We start from the raw sequence: 25,365 nt of genomic DNA, 5'->3' as shown, positions 1-25,365 counted from the left end.
GTGGACGATAGGAGTTCGGCCGGTGTTGCGTTGAATGTCGGCCCGTTCATGAACGGAAGTGTGACCGGAGTAGGTTTCTCGGCTTCCACGCGGAGTTAATGGAGGAGTATGAATGCGGCGAAGAGGCGTGTTCAGCCGGGCGTGCAGCGGACGGCGCCCTCGGCCGGTGCGCCACTTCAATGGGCGGAAGCAGTGCGAGGTCGCATCCTCCCGTAGCCGTCTTCAATGCGGAGCGGCCCGCTCCACATCAGCATGAATGCGGGCAGCTGGCGCCGATCGGGAGCACGCGCGGGAGGGGGCGGATTTTTGATGGGCTAGGACGGCCAGAAGCGGGCTTGGGAGCGGTCCACACACCCGCAAATTTCCCCCACTTTTGTCTTCGGTTTTCTGGAAAAATCGCGTCCAGACTGTCCCACGGATTGATACAGATTAGCGTTGGATGGCTTCCGCGGTCCGGGCAGCATGATTTAAACAGTTGCGGGAGATTTTCGGGTCCGCCTTGGAAATGCCCTTAGACCTCCTTTGGTCCACGGGACGACATATCATAAGAATTGAAAAAGCTACAGGAAGCATCATGTATCTCAAATCTTAATTTATGAATAGGTGTAGAAAAAGAGAAGGCATTTGGTTAACAAGATATGATTTTTTTTTTCATTCAATCTCACTTGATGTTTTTTTTGAAATACGATGGATATAAATCAATCCGTATAGGAATATGATTCTGTTCCTACAAAGCAAAGCACACTAAAGGAAAATTTCTTACAAAAATCCTATCTATAATTTCTACAAAATTCATGTAAATCAAAGCAGGACTTCGCTTCCTCCACCACTTTGAATAATAAAGAGCAAATATAACCCTATTGATTTACAAATGAGGGCCTCTTTGATTCGTAGGATTTTAAAAATGTAGGAATATGCTTGGACCTCTACTACAAACAGGAATTTTTCTGCTGTGCAAAAAGAAGAAACGTCTACAACAGACCGCCAGGTAACAGCCGAGGATGCTACGGAGGTGCTCTCCCGCCGGCGACTCCAGGGCGCCCGGAGACGGCAGCCTATCCAGGTCGCCGGAAGCGCCCCCTCCGCTACAGTGGTCGGCGTCATTTTCCTCTGCGTTCCTCGACGGCAGATCTGATTGGCGTCCTGGCTCTCTCTTCCTAGATCGACCTCACAACTTTTTCTTCCTAAGAAATGTTGATGGCAAGATCGAAGAAGGGCGGCTCTTACGCAGCGGGGAGTGGATTTCGCCTGGGATCGAGATGGTGCTGGTGGATTGCGTCGTTCGTGTCGGCCACCGCGTGTTCCCGAAGCAGCGGTGGCTAACATTGGCACCTGGTGAGCTATCCATTGCATCCCCGGGATCTGGATCGCGTTTAGAGATGCTTGCCGTCAACGAGGACGCGGTGCAGCTGGGTGACTGCCCCGTCGCGGTGCAGGCGGCGAACAAAGTTCTTGCCGGAGAGAAGAACGTAGATTCTGATGGCACTTGGTCTACGGTACAGCCGAGACGGAGGAAGACGAAGGAAGAGTTGGTCCAGGAATTTTGGGTGGACGTGGGCTTCTTGACCCAGTCCTCGCGCGTCTGGGAGCAGCGTGGATCTTTACCGCCGGAGGCATCTAATGACTAGGTGAGCAGCAGTTCCGTTTCACGTAATGGTGTGTCGTCTGCATGCAGAAGGTCGCCGGAACGCCAAGCACCTGGCTCGACGGCGGGGACACCTCGAACGGCTGCCGCGGGGTGCACATTAGGCCTTGGAAGGGGCCACTCCCGCGCCCTCGCGTGGTGCAGCCCGTCGCGCTGGGTGCGTTCATCCCGGCGGTGGCCTCTTCCCCGACCGTGGTGGAGGAGAATGTGGAGGCGGATCGCGATCCGCATTCTTCGGAGGAGGCCGCGATCAGGGCGTCGACAACCAGGGCCATGCAGGATGCGTCCATGACAGGTGGTCCCATGAGGAAGCTGGAGTGGCCCCGTTGTGCTGACTTTTCCCATAGATCGGGCTCCGTTCGTGCATGGGACCATCCTGCTGTCTCCGAGTCGCCTCCATATCGCTGCTCCCGTCCGCCGCCAAGGCCTTCGTACGCGTCTGTTCTCTGCGCCCCGACCTCCGCCTCCATGGCCGGCCAGGCTCCTCCGCCATCCAAGGGCGGCCAGCCTTCTGGGCCATCTCCGTCTCACAAGGGCGGCCAGCCTTCAGGGCCGCCTCCTGTCAAGGTGCCTCCGCGGAACCCTAACGCCATGGCTGCACTGGACCCTCAGCAGCGTTTCGCCGGATTCGGCCGCTCGGCTGGGCCGCCGCAGGCGGGAGGCTCGGCTATCGCGGTCGGGCAGGCCGCCTTGCCCCCAGTTTCCTCGGGGCCGTTTGCCTTCGGAGTGCCCCTGCAGCAGGCAGTTGTACCTTCGTCCAGAAAGAGTAACAGGGTTCGTTCTCCGCCGGCCACAAGGCCTTCGATCTTCGCTCCGCCTTCGAGCGCCGCACCTGTGCCGCCTATGCAGCCCAACCCCGTTGCGGAGGCGTCTCAGGCGGACACTTCCGAGCTGGGTCGTGTAGCAAAGAAAGCAAATTTGTGGTGTTATAAGTGCAGGAATGATGATCATCTCTCAAAAGATTGAACCATTACGCACTACTGTTATATTTGTAATAACTATAAGCACCCTCTGCATCGTTGTTCTGTGTTGAAGCAGCCGAAGCCAATGGCATCTTTCGGGGGTGTTGGTCTTAATGAGGCTATGTTTGTGCACCTGCCGGACTCGGTTTTCAGGGAACACCTTGCACCACCATCCTCACCGACTGGTCTGGTAAAGATATCAGGAGGTTCGGTCACATCTGCTGTTGTGGAGACTGAGATTGCAAAAATTTCCTCGGTCCTAACTCCTTGGAAGTGGGAGGCCGTTCCCCATGGCAACGATGCATTCCTGGTTGCTTTCCCATCTATGGAGGTTCTAGAAAGAGTTGCTGCTTTTGAGTTCAAAGTCAAGTCTCATGATGTGGTAATTGCTATCAGTGAATGGAAATCAGAATCAGATGTCAGACCATCTTATAATCCGCTAAAGCCAGTTTGGGTACATATAACTGGTGTTCCACCGCCACTTCGTCACTTTCTTGGTTTGTGGGCAGTGGGATCCGTCATCGGTGCTACTCAGGATGTTGACTTGGTATGCTTGCGCCGTCGTGGCATTGTGCGCATCCAGGTGGCGGTTCTGAATTTAAACATGTTTAAAAAAGAAGATGGTGTAGGTCTTGCCTCGGTCTCGGCTGGGGTTTATGTCAAGCTTAACGGGTACAATCTTCGGTTCGTGCTTGAGGAGGACGATTTCATACCCGAAGATGATTTCATCCCTCGCATTTGGGAGCACGATGATGACGGTCCAGACCACGGGGCTAACCGAGATGATGTTTTGCCTCATCAAGATGCGAACAAAAATGGGAAAAATTCTGAAAGGGGTGCTGCTCAGTCCAATACGTCATCTACTGGGACCATTCCAATGGAGACTGATAATCGCTTTGTGAACGCATCGGACGCTCCTTCGCAGACTGATGCAGGAGCTGACCTCGATGTGGACACCACCGTGGCGGCTGGTACTGGAGTTGACCAACAGGGAGATACTACATCCATTACAGGAAATGAAGCACTCTTGCCGCTTGATGCGGCTGCACACCCAGGTGTGGCTGCATGTGTGCATGCGCACAGTGGCCTGCATGCAGTGCTGCCGGCCATGGTTGAGGGCGCACCGTCAGTAGTGCAGCCAGCCGGTGCTGCATCTTCTGCGCTCGTGCAGCCGGTCCTGGGTACGGGCGCACCGCCAGCAGGGCATGTTGACGATCCTGCTCCGGTCCGCGCGCAAGGTTCCAAGATGTCACCCGTGGATGCTTCTTCAGCTCCTGCTCCGGTTGCCGTGGTTCCTCTCGGTCCATTAGCGGATTGTCCGAGTGGCTCGGCCCCGGCACCCGTGGCGATCGTGCCGGTGGGACCTGCGGCACGTCCCTCTTCACCGACCTTAGGGACAGATCGGAGCTCGCCGATTTTGCAGCAACCAACACCAACGGCTCGACCGAAGACACCGATGGGTACTATGTCTGGAGGGCTGGCTTCGCCGCTTTGGCGTAGTAACCGTCACGCCGTCTCCGCGGATGGTTCCTCTTCGACAGATGAACATTCACTAGCTAAGGCAATGCAACGACAAGCCTCGAGGAATTTGGACTCCACGCCAGGTACCTCACCTGCTAAATCTTTTCTTTCATTTTCGGATACTCGTATTTCCTGTAGCCTTAAAGATGTTGGTATATCCATGGGAAAGAATGGTAATGAAATTAATCTTTCGGTTGGAGCACTTAAACATATGGAGATTGACCGTTTAAAGGTTTCTCCAAAGTGTAATAGTGCCCTACCAAACCCCGAAATCGAGGATGAGGATGAAGCGGATGCCAAATATGATGGTCCGCTTGTCTCCCACTTGGTTGGTGAGGTTACCGAGGTTGGTTTGGATGACGCAAGACCTGGGTCCATGTTTTGTGACTTCACAGCGTCTTCGCGAAAATCTAAATCGCATTCCTCTAAAAAGAAACAAAAACAGCCCAAGAAGGCGAAATGTTCAACACCTACCCGAGTTTCCACATGAGAGGCATGTTTTGGAATAGCAGAGGTCTCTCAGACTTGGCTAAACATAAACACGTCGGTGATTGTGTGCGCGAACATGGGTTGGATTTTGTGGCAATTTCGGAGGCTGGTAAATGTGACTTCCGCCCGCATGTCCTTGATCACCTATCAGGTGGTTTCGACTACACGTGGCATAGTCTGCCAGCTCGTGGAAGGTCTGGAGGAATCCTTCTTGGGATACAGACCACCACCATGGACTTGTTGGCTTTTTCGATTGGTGAATTTCATATGAAATTTCACTTACGGAACAGAGCTGATAATTTTACATGGAGCCTGGTCGCAGTCTATGGGGCTGCCCAAGATGAGCATAAATCGGCCTTCCTTCGTGATTTGGTGAACCTGGCTAAGGATAACCCATATCCAATGCTTATTGGAGGGGACTTTAATATCCTTAGGTACCAACAAGAGAAAAAATAATGACCGCTTCGACACTCATTGGCCTTTCATATTCAATGTTGTGATAGACAGTTTGAATCTTCGGGAGGCCAGTATGTCGGGGCGGCAGTTCACCTGGGCTAATAACCGATCTGTGCCGACATACGAGAAACTCGATAGGGTACTCATGGACACCGAATGGGAACTAAAATTTCCTCTGGCGTGCGAGCCCTAGAGCGTATCGAGGCGTTATCGGATCATGCACCCATAATTCTGGATTCTAACTCTACGAAGCCAAACGTCCGTCGCCCTTTCAAATTTGAATTGGGATGGCTGCATGGGGATGGATTTGTAGACATAATCAAGAATGTTTGGGAGAAGCCCGCTGTTGGTCGTACGCCTATTCAGAGATGGAACTTTAAAATAAGGGCCATGAGGAAACACCTCACTGGATGAGCGAAACACATCAACGGGATATATAAAAAAGAAAAACAAAGACTCTCTACCATTATTGATGACCTCGACAAAATTGCAGAGACGCGCACCTTATCTCAACAAGAGATTGAGCTGAAAAATCAATCTAACGAGAAGGTAGCACGTCTTTTGCGAGAAGAGGAGATCAAATACTACCAGAGATCCAAAGCTGACTTCATCTTGATGGGTGATAGTAATACAAAATACTTCCAATTGATCGCCAATGGGCGGCATAGGAAAAAATGTATTTACAGTCTCCAACAAGATGAGGGGCGGATCGAAGGACAGGAGGAGCTCAAGAAGTATATCACCAAATACTACAAATCTCTGTTTGGAGCGTCAGTTGAAGGGAACTTCACCCTTGACGAGACCCGAACGGATGATATTCCACAAGTCACGGCAGAAGAAAATGATATCCTAACGGCACCATTCTCGGAAGAGGAGGTGAGAGCGGCGGTGTTCCAAATGGAACATAACAAAGCTCCAGGGCCAGATGGTTTCCCCGCAGAATTCTATCAGAATTTTTGGGATATCATCAAGACCGACCTTTTGGATTTGTTCAATTGTCTTCATGCCGACCGCCTAGACCTATTTAGACTTAATTTTGGCGAGATTGTCTTGTTGCCCAAGATTAAGGAGGCCGAACGGATCCAACAGTTCAGACCCATATGCCTCCTTAATGTTAGCTTCAAGATTTTCACCAAAGTGGCCACAAATAGGTTAAACTCGGTAGCTGATCATGTTGTTCGGCCATCTCAAACGGCGTTCATGCAAGGAAGGAATATACTCGATGGCGTAGTAATTTTGCATGAGACCGTTCACGAGATGCACCGGAAAAACATGAGTGGAGTAGTTTTCAAAATTGACTTTGAAAAAGCCTATGACAAGGTCAAATGGTCTTTCCTCCAACAAGCCCTAAGAATGAAAGGTTTCTCCGATAAATGGCGTCAGTGGATCCAAAATTTTGTAACTGGAGGTAGTGTGGCCATCAAAGTCAATGATGATGTAGGCCATTACTTTCAGACAAAAAAAGGACTACGACAGGGTGACTCCATGTCTCCAATGTTATTTAACATTGTTGCTGACATGTTGGCTATTCTGATTGAGCGTGCTAAGCAGGACGGCCAGATAGAAGGAGTAGTGCCACATCTTGTGGATGGTGGCCTCTCTATTCTGCAATACGCCGATGACACAATTCTTTTTATGGAACATGACCTAGACAAGGCTCGAAACCTAAAACTCTTGCTCTCAGCGTTTGAGCAAATGTCGGGTCTCAAAATTAACTTCCATAAAAGTGAACTTTTCTGCTTTGGAGAAGCCGTTGAGGCGGCTGCCGATTATGCTGACCTCTTTGGTTGCGCACATGGCCAATTCCCGATTAAATATTTGGGAATACCGATCCACTATCGGCGTCTCACCATTACAGAGTGGAAGCATGTAGAGGAGCGTCTAGAGAAACGATTGAGCAGTTGGAAAGGCAAGCTGCTCTCAGTTGGAGGACGGCTGGTTTTGATTAACTCCGTTCTCACAAATATGGTTCTCTATATGCTTTCTTTCTTCCAACTCCCAAAAGGGGTCCTGCAAAGATTGGATTATTTTAGATCCAGATTTTTTTGGCAAGGAGATGGAGAAAAGAAAAAATATCGGTTGGCCAAATGGAGCATGGTTTGTAGGCCAAAAGACCAAGGCGGCCTTGGAATTCATGACCTACAGGTCAAGAATGAGGCCTTGCTCAGTAAATGGTTGTTCAAACTTCTTACTGAGGATGGTGTTTGGCAAACCATGTTGCGCAACAAGTATCTAGGCCAAAAGGCGGTGTCCCAGGCATATTGGAAACCTGGTGACTCGCACTTCTGGGCTGGCCTAATGGCGGCAAAGAAACATCTCTTTCGCTTTGGGTCTTTCGCGATAAAAGACGGGTCGGAGATTCGATTCTGGGAAGACATCTGGCTAGGCAATGCCAGTCTCAGAGAACAATATCCAGCCTTATATAACATTGCTCGCGATAAGAACAACACTATTGCGCACGTGCTCAGTTCATCCCCGCCGAACATTTCGTTTAGGCGGGATTTGATTGGCCCCAGACTTCTGTCATGGCATAATCTTTTGTCCCGGTTGGATTCGATTAACCTGACACAAGGTCGGGATGTGTTTCGCTGGAACCTTACTACATCAGGGTCTTTTACAGTAGACTCTATGTACCGTGCGCTCACACATTCTGAGGTACCAGTGAGTAATAACAAGAAAATTTGAAAGTCCAAGATTCCACTAAAAGTGAAAAATTTCATGTGGTATCTTCATAAGGGAGTTGTGTTGACCAAAGACAACCTCGCACGACGCAACTGGCCAGGGAGTAAGAAGTGTTGTTTTTGTACTCATGACGAGACAATCAAACACCTCTTCTTCCAATGCAAGTTTGCACGTTCTACGTGGTCAATCATCCAAATAGCGTCAAATTTATATCCGCCCACAAGTGTTGCCAATATATTTGGTCACTGGTTGGACGGTATTCCAAATAGGTTTAAAGCGCTTATAAGGGTGGGAGCGTACGCCTTAATTTGGTCGCTCTGGCTATGTAGAAACGATTTGGTTTTTAATGGAAAAAATGCTTCTCCTCTGCAGGTTATTTTCCGTTGTACGCAATCGCTTCATACGTGGTCTATGCTACAACGATCGGAGCACCAATCGCTGTTCAAGGCGGTGTGTACGCGGTTGCAGCAGGTGGCTACGGAGGTTTTTTCCCAACATGGGTGGCAGCATAACCTCCGGATCGATCCACCACCACCTTCGACATAGGCATAGTGTCGGTCTATAGGACTTTACTGTTGCCGATATGTCGGTTTATATTTCATGTTTTTTGTCAGACTTTTGGATTTGGCTGTGTGCATCTCAGTTATGCAGAGGCCGGGTGTTACTCATAATGTTTTGTATCCCCTTGATGCTACATTCTGAGGTAATAAAATCGCCCTTTATCGAAAAAATGTAGGAATAGAAAAAGTATAGGGTTAGAGTGGTATGCCCACTTGAATCCTATAGAATTAGCAATGAGTGTTTGGTAGCACAAGAAAAATAAAGAAATTGTAAAAATAGGTTGGAATGGATGTTAGATTATGAAATATAGCACAAAAGATTCCGTTAAAAAAATTTCTATAGGATTCAATCCTAAGAATCAAAGGACCAACATAGGAAAAAAATTCTCCAGAAATCCTATTAAATTCTTTTGAATCAAAGGAGCCTGATTGTTCACATACGACATCCGTAGCCATCGAATAATTATATACAGTACTAATGCATGCATCTTGATGATCTATCAGGCAGCTCTTAGTATCTACTTAGGAAATTTTATTTCTCAGCCGGAAAATAATATGAAAACTGATATGAGAAACACACATGAACTTGAAACATTAAGTAAATTAGATAATAGCCTGCAAAAATCCACAACTACCAGAAACAAAACAAATCAATATATCTACTACTTCAAGGGCTATAAATTTCATTGACAATTTGGTTAATCTGAGGTCTTTGTGGATTGATCTACATGACTTCCAGACCATAATTCATAGTACAAACAATACTAGTATAAAAGGAAAAAATAGAGAAAGTCCTATTTTGGTCATGAGCTCAAATGCTCGCTGATGAACTGTAAAATCTGTTTTTTTTTTTGAAAAAAAAATGTGACAAACTTTGACAGATGTTTGAGTGCATTCAAAGTTTCATCATGGAATGACATTCCTGGAAACTTGTTTTTTTAAGACTTCCACAAATGTCATTCCATGCCCACATGTTAATATAATGTTCTTTCTAAAACTTGCGAGTCGATACACTTTCGCTAGTCAAAATTCTGTTGTGCCAAAATTTGCAACAAATTAGCAGGTCAGTTGCTAGATAACCAATTCATTCAAAAGCCAAAATTTGACATCAGACGAATAATGCCCTTTAGAAAATTGTTTGTCAAGTGAATGTAGTTTTGCAGAAGTCAAATTCCTTACGAATACGACTAGTCCCTATTCTTCCGGGTGAAGAATAACTGTAAAGATCAATCAAATTATTTTGTAGAACTTTTTGACAAAAAAATGTTTGTGTCTTCTAATTGTGAGCAATGTTTCACAAAGAAATTACATATTTTTTTATCTTGGCCCAAACAATAAAAAAGGAAGCTTTTGGGAGCATTGATATATTTTTTCCTAAATAGATACTCCCTGCATTCCACAATGTAGTGCGCCTGCGTTTCCCGATATCCAAGTTTGACTGTAGCTTTAACAACAAGACCGAGTGCGGCGGGGGCAAAAATTATATCACTGAATTCATATCGAAAATACGAATTCATTGGTATAATTTTTGTTCCCGCGGCAGTCGGTCACGTTGGTTAAATTTACGGTCAAACTTGAATTTCGGGAAGCGCGGGCGCACTACATTGTGAATGGAGGGAATATGTCATTTCTTCATGAGATTTTGTACACGATGAAAAGATATGAACATGTTTATCGTAGAAAAGGAAAGTATTACTTTTTTCAAATTTAATCTCCATCCGAGAGCATGTGAAGTCGAGCTCCCTTTTTAATATCCGACAAAATAGGTAGTGTTGAAATAGAAATATATCTTTCTTTGTTTGACTCCTTCTTCGCCATTTTTTCCAATAACTAGTGGATGGTTTTTCAATGCAATTTTTTTGCCAATATAAACTCTTGCGTTTGTCTTTCTTAAGCACACACCATAAAACAATAGTTCTATGGTAATTTTTATTAATAAAAACTATGTTATATTGAGGGATCCTACAAAAGGAAGAAATAGCTTATCCAACTCCAGTTTTTGGCGACTATAGGATCATCATGAAGTCAAAAGGTACTCCTTATGAGCTAGCCAAGACTTGAATTCTGCAGAAAATTTGCTCTTGATCTTTATTGCTAGAAGCTTAAGTTCCTTTTTGAGAGTGAGGTGCTGTTTGGTTCTAGGTCAAATCATGCCATACTTTGCCATGCAATATTGCCACACTTTCCTTAGATTTGGTTCTAGGCCTACCAAACACTTGAATTTTTTTTTTTGAATATTTTGAAGGCTCCCTATATACTCCTGGTACTTCCGCAGCGTCTATCTTCACGCTTCCCTAAACCCACTGGCACAGCACAGGCCTACCCACACTCCTCTCACTTCCCAACCCAAACCCCTGCACCTCTCCCTCCAAACCGAATCAAACACAAGCATCCAAAGAGCCGCTGCCGCCCACGCCCTCTCTTCGCCTAGCCGCTCTCCATGGCCGCCGCCGCCACCGATGCCGGAGAGTGGTCCGCCGCTGCGCGGCTCCGCCTCGTGTGGCGCGTCGTGCGGGCGGCGGAGCTCCTAGGCCTGGCCGTCCTCCTCTCCCGCTCCTTCCCCCGCCTCCCCTACGCCGCGTCTGCGGCCTCCTCTGCCCTCCGCCTCGCCGCCTCACTCCTCCTCCACCCGCGCTCCATCTTCGTCATCGCCAACGCCATCGTGTTGCTCCTCTACGTCTTCTCGCGCCGCGACCCGTCGTCCTCTTCCTCTGCCTCCGACCAGGACGCCCAGGACCAGTTCCTTTCCTTCACCGCCACACCGCTGCTGTCGCCATCGACCACAGAGGCGCCGGCTCTGGCGGTCGAGACGGACGCGGTGTTCGAGGACAAGCAGGCGGTGCACGTGACGGTGCGTGCCCCGCGGCGGAGCAGGTCGGAGAAAATCGGCGCCGGAAAGCTGGGCGGGAGGAGGGCTGGATCGCCGGACATGCGTTGGTCCGATTCGGACAACGGGCGGAGGCGGCGGTCGACGTCGTCGGCGGCCCCAGAGGAATGCGGTGCGGAGGACGAGAAGGAGGAGTTCCGGAAGGCAGTCGAGGCGTTCATCGCCAAGCAGCAGACGCGGTTTCACCGCGAGGAGTCCTTTGTCTTGGTCGACGGCGCCGGCGTCGGAGACGATGCTCAGGCGATCACCGTAGCTGTGAAGTGACGAGGGAGTTGCAACAGTGAGCGCTGGGAGGGTGACGAGTGTGAAAGGATGGATCGGTGTGCAAAGAATTTGTTGGTGCCTTGTTTAGTGTACAAGTTTGGCCTTTTTGCTTCTTGTCTTTCTAGCATCTCAATATGTTTCTTTTCTCCACTTGCTTTCGGGGCGTCTGTGATTGACTGATAGCTACCGCCGATCGATGGACTAGATTACTCAATTTTAGACTTCGGTCGCTGTATGGTGTCGGCCCACGACTCTCGTGCATCTCTGTCTCTTAATTTATGACGCACGTACGAATTGGATCATTATATTGGATTTTTGTATACAAGAGTCGAATTACTTCCCGTGTGAATGCATATTATCGTTGCCACACGCATGATGCACAAAATGAGGCCAACTCCGTTGCGCTACCGCATTAGTCGTTTCTGTTGGTTTGGTTCGAAACGTACAGAAAATACGGCTCAACGTGCCGATGTAAATGGATGAGTGTCCTTTCCTGTTTCATTTTCGGTCCCAATTTAGGCCGCGTTTGTGTCGAAACGAACAAGGTGCGGAAGCGTGGGACGCACACACTTGCGCCCCCACCCCCACTCACCTGTCGGGGCACACCATTCTCATTTTCCTTATTCCCTCACAAAAACCCTCCCGCCCTACCTCTCCGCCATGGCCACCACACCAAATGCCGCTACCGCCGCCCGCCCCGTGGCCCCGAAGAAGAAACCCGAGAAGGTGCTCACGCCGGCACAACTCGCCCGAGAAAAGGCGAAGAGGGCAGGCCGGAGGGACGTTGCTGCGAAGGGGAAGGCCGCAGCCCAGGCCGCCGTCGACGCCGCCGCGGCGCAACACAAGGCCACCGTTGATGATAATGAGGCCCTCGTCGCCAAGGCCACGCAGGCAGCGATGCAACATGCCCTCCTCTTGCTAGGGTTCAACCGACCCATGCCGGCCATTCTTACCGCCATGGCCGCGGCGGGCACGTGCTTGTTGGCCGTTCACCCTCCACAGGGGCAGTTGCCAAGCTCCCCCACAACACCACAGACCGGCTGGCTCCATCCGTCGCACGACCATGGAGCGACCTGTTTCTCCACGTCATCGGACGACAACGTGATCGCACCGGCCACACCCGCTCCTGTGGGCAGCATCGACCTCAATGTCACGCCTGGGTCCGGCGTCGTCCCGCCAGCCACCGGGATGCAACAGAAGCGGCCGCGGGCGATCCCTACGGTGAACCTGCCCGGCGCCCGCAAGCCGTTTGACGGAACGCCCAACCCTGGCGCAAGATGACCCGACCTACTTCAACGATTTCATGGAGAACATCATCTATGAGGGTAGTGGCCAAGCCTTCCACCCCGAGGGCCATGGCCAAGCCTTCGATCGCGACGAGACCCAAAGTCAAGACGGTCACAGCCAAGATCATGGTGTCGAGCACATTGGCAGCCACAACAATCAAGAAGCGACTGACGGCCAAGGCGAGCCATGGCATGAAGACATTTATTGTGAAGATGAAGAAGATGGCGTAGACATTAAGGAGGAGCCGTTGTTCATTGATGACCTCACCTTAAAGGCCAATGCACAAAAGAGGAGGAAAGCATTCAGACGGGATCATACACCAAAGATGAGGACAAGTTGATTTGCGAAAGTTGAAAGGAAATATGGCAATATCCCAAGACCGGCGCCGAAACAAAAGGAGTTGTCTTTTGGGAGAGTTCATGCACCCTTCCATGAATGTAGGAAGTTCCCGCCCGACAAGTTTGCGAGCACCCGTGGCATCAACTCAATCCAAAGTAGGTGGGGGTTTATCCAACAAGAATGCAACAAGTTTTGTGCTGCGCATGATAGCATTGAAGCCCGTCCCATGAGTAGCCTAAGCGTGGGCGACATGGTATAAACTTCTCCTCTTTGTTCCTATGCCATGTTCATGTTGTGTTACATTTTGTGTCCTTCGCTATTACATTATGGCCTTCACTTTTATTATGTGGGCATTCCAAACTTTGGAAGCCTTCAAGGCCCAAAATGCGAACAAGCCACTCACCATACCCATTGTTGGACGCTCATCAAAGATTGCCCCATGTTTGAAGATCAATATGCCGCCCTAATGGAGGAAGCTAGAGATTAAGGAGGCCTACATCGAGCTCCAAACGAGAGGAGGGCGTCAAAAGGAGGAAATCGGAGATTGAGGAGGTAGTCCAAACAAAAAAGGTCGAGATTGAGGCCATGAATGCCAAGACCAAAGCAAAGAGGTGGCACTAGCTTTAATGACGAAGGAAGGGGAAATCATGACGGCGGACTTGACCGCCATATCATGAAGAGAAGACTTGGGCGCAGGCTATTTGAGTTTTTCTTTCAAACCGATCATAAACCCACAATTCAAAATATAAATTAGAATATTCATGTTCTTTAAATTATAATAACAATAACAATAAAAAATAGAATATTCATGTTCTTTAAATTAAAATGTAAATTAGAATAAAAAAATGTTTATATATTTAAAGATAATATTAACTTAATGTTGAAAATATATATAATAAAGTATACATTTATTATTTAAAAATATATTCATATAAATAAAAAATATTAAATATTATAAAAATATTCAAATTTAAATAATATTCATTTGGGGACATGCAATCTGTGGGCTTACTAGGCTCGTATTTATTTTTTCACACATGAATTTCAATTTATTTCTGTTTAAATATATGTAAATATTTTGGCAAACAAACAAACTTTATTAAAAAATGCAAACACTTTTTAAAAATGCATAAAGGTTTTCTTATATACTACAAGATTTTTTCACAAATCTGAGCATTTTTAAAATTCTATGAACATTTATTTAAATACATTATTTTTAGGATGTGTTAATATTTTAGAAATATATTTTAAATAATTATATGAATATTACTATAATTCAGAAAGTTTATTTCAATTATATAAATATCTTTTAGAATTACATGAACATTTTTAAAAAGTAAATGATTTTTTGTATATTATTTATAACACATGAATATTCTAACTTTAGTTTTGTACTTTGATCATAATTTGCTTATTTTCACAAAAAAACTAACATATGGGAAATGGGCCGCATTGGCTGCACCACATTTAAGCCTTATGAGAGTGGTCCGCTGCAAGACATTGTGCATAGTTATCCTTTATAGACATCAAGCATGATCGGTTGAGGTGGCTAGCTCGGTCGACGCTATAGGATGAGGTCGCTGATAAGGCCCCCAGTGAGCACCATTTTCATATTAATTGTCTCCCCTTTATATTTGTTCGCTAATAGGTGGGCCCCAACAGACATAGAAAGGTACAATGGCGTTTTAGGGGCTTTTATGAGATTTGGTACTAGTTTAGGGGGTTTCTGCAAAAAAGTGACGCTTTAGCCCCGCCCAGTCATTAACAGTGGGATCGAGGCCACGCGGGCGACGTATAAGGCTGCTGACGGAAATTGAACCATACATGCATCTAGGGACATGTTCTCGCACCCCTTTTTTGTATTTTTTAATTTACGATACCAAAGTAAACATATTGTGCAACTTCATGTACCACGAGTGTATTTACCTCGGAAAAGCGTCCATATGCATCAAGGTAAACCAATTCATTAGGAAGGTTGATCGATGTCATGTAACGTGCGTTCATTGAGTACTTATTCTCTCTCTTTCACACACATTAAAACACATTTTATTATCAAGAATATATCGATTACACCTAGTCTTTGCACCAATACAACTCAAAAGCTACCAAAGACATGGAAGTGCACACAACTAAATTACTACAAAATGATACAAAAAAGGCTAATCCATAAATAATAATTGCAACACAAGGTGAGAGGATACGTGCTCCAAGAAGAACGCCTCCAGGAAGGACGAGTGTCGTTGTCGCTGGATCCAATCACCGAGTCCAACGTGTGGATCAGCCAACATGCCACCTCGCCGTCTTGAAGGAAATATGCCCCAGAGGCAATAATAAAGTTGTTATTTTATATTTCCTTATATCATGATAAATATTTATTATTCATGCTAGAATTGTATTAACCGAAAACTTGATACATGTGTGAATACATAAACAAAACACCGTGTCCCTAGTAAGCCTCTAGTAGACTAGCTCGTTAATCAAAGATGGTTAAGTTTCCTAACCATAGACACATGTTGTTATTTGATGAACGGGATCACGTCATTAGGAGAATGATGTGATGGACAAGACCCATCCGTTAACTTAGCATAATGATCGTTCAGTTTTATTGCTATAGCTTTCTTCATCTCATATACATATTTCTTTGACTATGAGATTACGCAACTCCCGGATACCGGAGGAATGCCTTGTGTGCTATCAAACGTCACAACGTAACTAGGTGATTATAAATATGCTCTACAGGTGTCTCCGAAGGTGTTTGTTGGGTTGGCATAGATCGAGATTAGGATTTGTCACTCCGAGTATCGGAGTGGTATCTCTAGGCCCTCTCGGTAATGCACGTCACGATAAGCCTTGCAAGCAATGTGAATAATGAGTTAGTTGCGGGATGATGCATTACTGAATGAGTAAAGAGACTTGTCGGTAACGAGATTGAACTAGGTATGAGGATACCGACGATCGAATCTCGGGCAAGTAACATACCGATGACAAAGGAAATGACGTATGTTGTCATTGCGGTTTGACCGATAAAGATCTTCGTAGAATATGTAGGAACCAATATGAGCATCCAGGTTCCTCTGTTGGTTATTGATCAGAGATGTGTCTTGGTTATGTCTACATAGTTCTCGAACCCGTAGGGTACGCACGCTTAACGTTCGATGACGATTTGTATTATGAGTTATGTGTTTTGGTGACCGAAGATTGTTCGGAGTCCCGGATGAGATCACGGACATGACGAGGAGTCTCGAAATGGTCGAGAGGTAAAGATTGATATATTGGAAGATGGTATTCGAACACCGGAATGATTCGGGTATTTTTCGGAGTACCGAGGGGTTACCAGAACCCCCCCCCCCCCCGGGGAAGTATTGGGCCTACATGGGCCATAGGGGAGAGGGGAGGCAGCCCACAAGGGGTGGCCGCTCTCCCCTCCCATGGGGAGTCCGAATTGGACTAGGGGAGGGGGCGCGCCCCCTTTTCCTTCTCCTCTTCCCTCTCCCTTCCCCTTTCCCCCTCCGTAAGAAAGGAAGGGGTCGAATAGGACTTGGAGTCCTATTCGGTTTCCCCCATGGCGCGCCCCTGTAGGCCGGCGGCCTCCTCCTTTATATATGGGGGCAGGTGGCACCCCAAGGCACAAAAGTTGTTCTCTTAGCCGTGTGTGGTGCCCCCTCCACAGTTTACTTCTCCGGTCATAGCGTCGTAGTGCTTAGGCGAAGCCTTGCGCGGATCACATCACCATCACTGTCATCACACCGTCGTGCTGACGAAACTCTCCCTCGTCCCTCTGCTGGATCAAGAGTTCGAGGGACGTCATCGAGCTGAACGTGTGCTCAACTCGGAGGTGCCGTACGTTCGGTACTTGATCGGTTGGATCGTGAAGATGTTCGACTACATCAACCGCGTTAACCTAACGCTTCCGCTTTCGGTCTACGAGGGTACATGGACACACTCTCCCCCTCTCATTGCTATACATCTCCTAGATAGATTTTGCGTGATCGTAGGAAATTTTTTGAAATTGCATGCTACGTTCCCCAACACGTCTAGGATGGGCAGATCGGCCAACGTGCCGACGCGAAAGGGCGAAGAGCCGCAACAGATGGGCGGACATGCGACCAGGACGTTGGTGCTAGGGTTTGTCCGTGGAAGGTGGGAGGGCAAGGGAAATGGAAGAAAAATAGACTAGCAAGGTTACGCCCCCGAGGAACTGGCCACACTCGAGCAGTTGTAAAATAAAAACCGCATGCGTTGACGAGAAATTTAAGGGGTGGGGGGTGGTTATAGAATAACAACCGCCTCTAACGATTCTTGCATACAGTTTTATTGTTCTAACCACCTCCGGAGCTGTCTATAGCAATGTTAACTGCTTGTGCTCGATGTATTAAAGGCGACTTTGATCAGCTTAGTCATAACTGCCTCCATTGGCGGATGCTAATACTCGTTTTCTACTAGTGTCTCGATCTATCTGTCTCTGTCTCCCCCTCTCTCACACATACACCACTCTCCCTCTCTCTACGCATGCTCTTGTACAAACACACAATCTCTGTTAACTACGTATAGCACTCCCTCTGTGACTCTTTCTCTCTCTCTCGCACACGCACAAACACTCTCGCTGTAACTTGGATCATTCCGACTTTCTCCCGCATACACTCCGACTGACATGCCACATGACTTGCCGGAGGGTGAAGTCTTGGCAACGAACAATGTCGATAAACTCCTTACTCAAGTACTCTATAAGTTGTCTACGCAAAACTACATGTTTTAGCTTGACGACGGTAACATTAAAAAAACCAGAAACAATTTTTTTTTATAGGTGCGCAAGGTATTGGCTAGGTACATGTCAGATGCTATTTAACCTTTTACACAACATAAAGCCACATATTGTGCTATATTTTGTGAGACGGACACGACTAACACGCAATATATATGTAAGGCTATCATGCACGCAGATACGTCTTTTTTATATAATTCCTCATGTCGAAATGGCCATGTTTTGATCAATCAAAGATAATACACCAGTGAAATGCTTCTCTCATGCAGAAGCTGCGAAGCCAACACTCATCTTGTCGTAGTCAAAAACGGTGTGGTATGCTCCCATGAAGACATCACCCAATATCCTGCATGACAAAGAGGGACCGATGCCGTGAAATTCAGATCTCATGGGAGCAAACTAAAAAAACATTTAATCAGCAACAACAGTGCAAGTAGTGCTCTGTCTTACCAAAGAGGGCCTACTGGAGGGGGAATGTCCAAAGACGTGAATCCGCTAATACAGTGAGCCACGAATCCATCGCCAACCTTGAGAATGTACTGCTCGTCGCGGAAGATGATTGAAATTGTGTGAAAACAACATGATTGTATTACAGAACTAAGGTTTTATTTGCATCCAGAGCTACCTTTTAATTAATTGAATGTGACAAATTTTTTGCCTCGCCTTACAAATATATATTGGAAGTGAGGTACATTTCAGTAGGATTTCTCTGAGATTCAGAAGTAGTAAACTAACGTCAAGAGAAAAAATGTCGCGGTTTTAAGTATCTCTGCCTTGCAACTGCAAACTACTCGTATATTACAAGAGCGAGCCACGTATGTTTAAAAACCCACTGAGTGTCAGAAAATACTAACCATTTTATAAGACATGCCGGAATTTGTGCTAACGGATACAAGATGGTAACTAGTTCGAAATGAATACAGCAGGCCCATGAAAGCGGTCAATTTGTTGTATCTAGCCAAGTCTTCTGAGTTCTAATCATCGTGACTACTTATCACATTCAAAATTTATGACGACGGGTGTGCACATTCTTATAAAGGTCATAAGCGTGTTACTGTAATTGAACTAATGGGAACAGTATACCTGTTCTGGTTGGAGCTCAAATATCCTTCCGCCTATGCTGAACGAAACACTTTGCAGGGAATCAATGTGTCTACAGTCCACATATGAGCCCATGGGACTAGGCATATTGTGGCAGAGCTGTCATTTAGATCAGCTACCTGTAAGCTACAAATGTAGAAATGCTTAGTGATTCAAGAATCAGAAGGTAACCTCACCCGATCGACATACTCCAACATGCCCTCCTTGGTATGATTCTGAACGAATTCGCTTTGCATCCACGTCACCACCATCTCGCACGCATTGCATGTAGCGTCAAACATGTTGTGTACAGAAGTTGTTCGTCCCTCTCCCGTTACCCTCTTAATACCAGCACTGCGCGGATACACAGAAACCATGTGAAGTCAAGTCATGAGAGGAATCCAAAATAAACACAAGAAACATGAGAGTTTGTTTAAGGATTAATCAACTTCAGATTTTTAGAGATACAACCAAAGCTTTGTTGATAACCGCACACACCTTACTCCACTAGTTCCATCAAATGCGCAGAGCCCAATCTTCGAACACACTTGTGCAGGTGGTGTCTGCAGTTATTCGGAAGCGTTGAACTGTAACACAACTGGACTAAAAAAAGAAATGTGCCTTCGCTTTTCTCACAGAGTAATAAACATACTCAATCGGTCAAGCTGAGAGATCAAACCTCTGATTTCAGCAACTCTATCATTTCTTGTCCATATCCAGAAACAACTTGTTTGCACTCTTTGTTAGCCACTCCGGTGGCTCCAATCCGCTCATTGATTTGGGCAATGACACCCTAAACAACAGAAAAGTACTGAAATGAAAACCTAATAGGGTTGTACGACTTCACTCAGGGGCATTTTTGTTAGAACTGCAAAAATATGTTTTGGTCCTTGAACTATATCTCAAGTTTATTTTTAAACTTCGAGTTCTATAACCTTACAAGTTTTACAATTAACTTCAAAACATGATAGATTTGGTCTCTTACCCAATTCGGAGATTCACAACATGACTCTGGTTTTGCACAAGTGGAAACAGAGTAAAAAAATAATAATTTAATTAAGCAATCTATTTTTGAAAGGCATTTTAACTAACCAATCTCGCAATCTATCTAGAATCAGGAAAAGTATGAAACTAGCCAGGATAAACTACCAAAATATGTGGGAATATTAGAAATGAAAAAAAATCAGATTTTTTTTTAAAAAAAACCCGAAATATTTTGAAGTCATAAATAATTACCCAATCTCATTATTTCGCATCAATGTTCCTATTTCTTTCAAATATATTTTCGTATTTCCAACAATTTATCATCACAATATGATTTTTTTCACACAATTTTATTATCATTCAAATTTTTTTTAATTAGCACTTTTCCCTACATAATTCCACATTTTTCATTTCCTTTTTAGTGAGAAACCACTACAACATCATCCATTGTGTGTCTGTCCCATTTGAAGTCATAGGTTAAGTTGACTAGTTTTATACTTGAGGCACCAAAACAACCTTTGGCCAATAATTGAATGGAAAAAATTCTAATTTTTTATTTAGCTAGAAAATAAATTTATTAACAAATGAAAAGGTCACTTTGGATCCCAACATTGCCAAAGTCTATGTTTGGTCCTTATTATTGTACATAAAAAGTCATGGAAATGGGGAACATAAAATATACTACTAGTCGCCAAAACATATATCCAAAAGAGGTTCCAAAATTTTCACAAATTTCAAAATGGCATAGGATTTAAAAATATTCTTGAAAATCATAGGACTCGTTAAACTTTGAAATGCCTTATATTGACCGCTTACGGTTTCTGTTTTGTCTGTTTTGGCTGCCATTTGTGCAAAATCTCAGCCGATGCAAAGTATAAACTTTAGAAAGTTTTGACACTTTTAGGGGATCAATAATGTTCAGTGCTATTCTCATGGAAGAAAATTTGATTTTAACAATAGTTGAGGGACCAAAAGTACACTTCTTCCTAATACAAACTTGAAAGGTGGGATGGAATTGGCCGATGGCTATGGTTGCTTACTATTGGACCAGCAATCAATGAAGTTCCGGAGTCTGCTATTGCCGCACATCCATCCACACAAATTCCTGGTCATGACATACGTTATAGATCAGGAGAGGGCAATGTTGCATCTACAGGAGCTTAATAGTCCTGCCTATTTAAGGAAAAAATACACATAGTTCATTACCAGTGCTCTTCCCACCAATAAGAAAGTCTCCCATTTCAAACTGCAGACACCAACAGTATAAAATAAAATAGAAAATTAACTCTCAAAAAGTTCGATGGACGGAGGGAACACAATAAATTCAGAACAAGGCCAGCAATATTCTTTTAACTTTTGACGAGTGAAGCTACAGTAACAACCTGCCAGTATGCTTTCCGGGTTACTCGGGTGTATGTATGGCTGCCTTTGTAATGTTTGGGGTCACTACCTCCGAAAACAATTTCACCTCCATCCCCATTGTTTGCATTTCGATTTAACCAAAAGGAGAAAACATGTTGGTTCACAAGGCCTTGTGCAATCATATTGTACCTGGTAGATGACTGGAGGTGTAAGATGGCACCAAAACGCAATTCAGGCAAGTGACAAGTTAGAACCTATGTGGTGTGACTTGCCCTGTGCCGAATTAATCAGCAAGACAAAAGTCAAGGCATAACACTTAATCAGCAAGAACATGCCCCTGGTGGCTAGAGAGTACTCCCTCCGTCCCAAAATAAGTGTCTCAATTTTATACTAACTTTTGTACAAAGTTGTACTAACTTAAGACACTTATTTTGTGAAGGAGGAAGTAGGAAGTAGCATTGGCCACATTTTTTTGTTGAACGAAGCATACCAAAAGAATTTATCATGAGGATAACATAGATTGAAGTGTCCAACAAAAAGAGTGGTTCCTTACTACACGACACAATACTGTTCTCATGCAAAGCTATGAATAAATCCATGGAAAGAAATCTTGGATGAAAAACTGTAAGAGTGATAAATAAGGATTAAAGACCAGGACGATGCTCCTTAATCTATGGTAGTACCACACAACAACTATAATTAGATTATGAATTAATGATACTATTATACCAGACTGGAACTGAGCCTTCAACCGAAATTTCCTTAAATCCAAGTCCAAGGATGCCATCGAATTTTGCTGCTAAAAATGTAAAGCCGGGCTCGTAAGTAGCTTCAATGAATTCCTGATAACAAATTTAAGTTCAGCGGCATTAGCATTGGCAGTCTATTGGTCGAAATAAGTTTGTAAATAAGGAACTGTTACAAGAATCACCTGATTGTTTACAACTAGATCACCAATAGTTACTTGATCTTGACTGTAAAATCCAAAAATTGCTCCTTTTCCATAATGAATGGAAGCAGGTGTTCCTGCGTAGCAGCAAGAAGGGAGAAATCGGACCAGCATCTAGCCATAATCTTAAAAGTCTTACATCATGAAGCAGCGGTTTTCATTTTGCTTATGAGAACATGAAGAAAATCAAGAGAATTCTTTCAAAAGTTCAAAAAAAATCGTCTTCGCAGCTCAAATCTTAGTTCCACTAAACAAATGCTACTGAAATTTAAAATCGTTGTCGAAATTCTATCACCCTAGAGCATTGTGTTTTTTGTTTAAGAATAGAAGAATTTAAAAATTGAGCTGTAGTACATACTCCCTCCGTTTCTTTTTAGTCTGCATATAAGATTTGGTCAAAGTCAAACCTTGTTAACTTTGACTAAGTTTATAGAAAAAAATATCGAGATTCACAATATGAAATCAATATTGTTAGATGCATCATGAAATTAATTTTCATACCATATAGCTTTAGTGTTTTAGATGTTGATATTTTTTCTACAAAATTGGTCAAACTTTACAAAGTTTGACTTTGATCAAATCTTATATGCAGACTAAAAAGAAATAGAGGGAGTACTATGACTAGTCAAACCCAACAGTGTAAATAAATAGATGTTTTGGAGAGAAAGCATACCGTTCTCCTTGTAAGTGCTGGACCGTCTTGATACATACTTGGGATGGAAGTAGCAAGCAAGCTGTTCTTACGCTGACCAAAATCAGTAGTCAACCCAGCATAGCAAGCATCCCAAAATAATAAAATAAAATAAAACGAGGACAAAAAGAGGTTGAATTGACTCTTACCGAGAAGAAGCACTCGGCGGAAGGGACCCAGAGGTTGGCGCTCCCCGTGTCAAAGACCACCGTGAAATTCTGTGGCGGGGAGCCAACCCCAATCTGCCCAAAATATTGAGCGTTCACGTAGTTCTTCAGCGGGACGACGGCCTGATAACCTTCGCGCACACGTCTGTTTCCTCCGATCCCTCTGTGACTCCAACGGCGCTTGAGCCGCCGTTCCATGGCCGCAGCCTCTGTGAAGATTCTTTGTGCCTGGGCGCGAACTTGGTTAACTGCTTCCCTCACCGGATCAACCTCCCTCCCTGCCCCGCTGTTCTCCGTTGTACTCTTTGGCACTGGTTTGTTATAGATGTCTTGCATTACCGGCCTCTTCTTTAACGCAATACGGACCAAGCCATCGTCTCCGGCAGATACGAGGGTACTCGACGCTAGGATCACGGAGAGAATTGTACAGATCCCACGAATTCCGTGTTGCCCCATTGCGATGTGCACTGCAGATGCAAGTAGTGCAGTATAATAAGCTGTCAAAAGCATGATGAATTTTCCTGGATACTACGGAAATGTCATTAGCAAATTCATGCCATGGCACTCTGGTAATTATTACTTTCTTCTAATCTTAATGCAAATAATCGTTGCTTGTTGTTGAAAAAAAAGGGTTTTCGAGTTGAATTGTATTGAGCACACATCGAACACTCTTAAGCTCAAACTGGAACTATTCTGACAGAAAGGATGAAACGGGGGAATGATTATTTTACAGAGAGAAAAAAAAAGTGGAACTGGCCGACCATTTTGCTATTTAGTTGATCGAAACGAGGCAGGGGATTTAATAGAGCACATGGAGCAGAGTACTCACCTGCTAGCGGAAGAAGGGCTCAAAGAAAAGGAGGGCGTCGGATACGAACTGAGCGAGCAATTATCAGGGGCGCTTATTTATAAGATGATTGCATGCAAACTGTACACATAGTTACAGCGTAAACAATATCCCTTCTTCAGCACAGCACAGGCAACTAGGCATCAATCATCACAGGCGGTACAAGTAGCTAGCTAGGTTGGTGTCACGTAACGTTGGCCACTGGACCCGTGCGGTGCCTTAGAAGATCAAGAATTCGAGCTTGCGAATCGATCCAAGTTTGTTCCATCGCCAGCCCCATGAGAGCCATCGGCGAGCGAGTGGCCAACAGAGCAACCTTTGGGGGCACGAGACCTGGTCTTGTGCCGTACTCCACGTCCCCGTGTGGACCAGAGTGCTACTGCCTTCCATAGCCATGGGAGTGGTAGACTAGTCGTACTACTATGCTAGGTGGCAACCAGGCATGGTCATGGCTCTGGGCACGTGAAGCTCTGAAGGAAACCTCATGTTAGGTTTGCCGGACCGGACACGGGCGGCGTGTGGCGTGGATGCATTGTTTGGGAGCTTCGGCCGATGGGATCTCGAAGGTGTGACGGAGTTGGACCATCACCTTGACTCCACTGGAAGGGTCATTTGCCGGCGAAACCCTTGATCTCGGTCTTCTTGATCGGGGGATGGCGGTGTCTGGCGCCGCTCACCATCATGGAGTATCATTTTTGGAGCAAGTGCTGGTTAAAGATGTCTAGAGATGGAGCGGTGTCGTTTCTCCCGCGTTGACGACGGTAGTTCTCGTCGGTATTTTTTTTCTCTTGAAAAGGAGGTTATCCCCGGCCTCTGCATTACAGCCATATTATTGATAAACAAGGCATTCAACAAAAAAGTCTCCATGTCTCGAAAAGTAAAAGGCTCACAAAGAGCAAAAACAAAACAAAAGGACAGCTACAACCGGCAGGCACAAATTAAGATGGAAAACTAAACATCTATCCTATTACATGACCGCCATCCAAACCGGTTGAAGATATCTCGAGCTACCATCTCCCATCGGATAGATCCAGTAACCAAACGCTCCATGGCCTCCGTCGGAGTGAGTAGCGACCACATACGAATCAGTGTAGTGGCCCGGAAGAGAACCTGCAAGAAATGAATATTTGTTGTTCTGTTAAAAAACAAATCGTTTCTGCAGTTCCAAACTGCCCACAATAAAGCACATACTCCTACACGGATATGTCTCGCTGTTTCGGAATCTACCCCGTCTAGCCACGTCCCAAATAATGTGTTGGTAGTCTCGTCGGCATGGTGCAGCGGAGTCTCCGCGATGGATGCGTCTCGATGGACGAGCGCAGGGTGATGGCGTTGTCTAGTGTCATGGTGGTGCCGACGGCATTTGGGTCTGACAAGTTCAGTGTGTTGATCCCTCCTGAAGATGGGATGATGGAAGATGCGCGCGGCGGA

At 45.5% G+C, this 25,365-nt stretch overlaps 2 protein-coding genes and 1 pseudogene across 2 annotated transcripts; 2 read left to right on the top strand and 1 right to left on the bottom strand.

Moving 5' to 3' along the window:
• Nucleotides 1–2,692: 2,692 nt before the first annotated feature.
• LOC123076281 (uncharacterized) lies at nucleotides 2,693–8,508 on the top strand (annotated as a pseudogene).
• Nucleotides 8,509–10,614: 2,106 nt separating this feature from the next.
• On the top strand, nucleotides 10,615–11,687 carry LOC123074558 (uncharacterized). The gene has a single exon (XM_044497360.1). It carries the CDS (start codon nucleotides 10,756–10,758, stop codon nucleotides 11,464–11,466), a length of 711 nt encoding a protein of 236 aa, XP_044353295.1. The 5' UTR covers nucleotides 10,615–10,755; the 3' UTR covers nucleotides 11,467–11,687.
• Nucleotides 11,688–17,876: 6,189 nt separating this feature from the next.
• LOC123078630 (aspartic proteinase oryzasin-1) lies at nucleotides 17,877–24,076 on the bottom strand. Its single transcript, XM_044501209.1, has 14 exons — nucleotides 23,917–24,076; nucleotides 23,070–23,554; nucleotides 22,903–22,963; nucleotides 22,212–22,306; nucleotides 22,010–22,122; nucleotides 21,301–21,469; nucleotides 21,125–21,164; nucleotides 20,959–21,023; nucleotides 19,614–19,727; nucleotides 19,433–19,497; nucleotides 19,132–19,288; nucleotides 18,938–19,054; nucleotides 18,305–18,393; nucleotides 17,877–18,200 (listed from the first exon to the last, which is right to left on the bottom strand). The coding sequence occupies exons 2-14, from the start codon at nucleotides 23,541–23,543 to the stop codon at nucleotides 18,116–18,118; spliced, it is 1,644 nt and encodes a 547-aa protein (XP_044357144.1). The 5' UTR covers nucleotides 23,544–23,554; nucleotides 23,917–24,076; the 3' UTR covers nucleotides 17,877–18,115.
• Between the last annotated feature and the right edge of the window lie 1,289 nt (nucleotides 24,077–25,365).

Source organism: Triticum aestivum, chromosome 3D, assembly GCF_018294505.1.
Source record: "Triticum aestivum cultivar Chinese Spring chromosome 3D, IWGSC CS RefSeq v2.1, whole genome shotgun sequence".
NCBI lineage: Eukaryota > Viridiplantae > Streptophyta > Magnoliopsida > Poales > Poaceae > Triticum > Triticum aestivum.
This window is presented reverse-complemented; position numbering and strand designations above follow the sequence as displayed.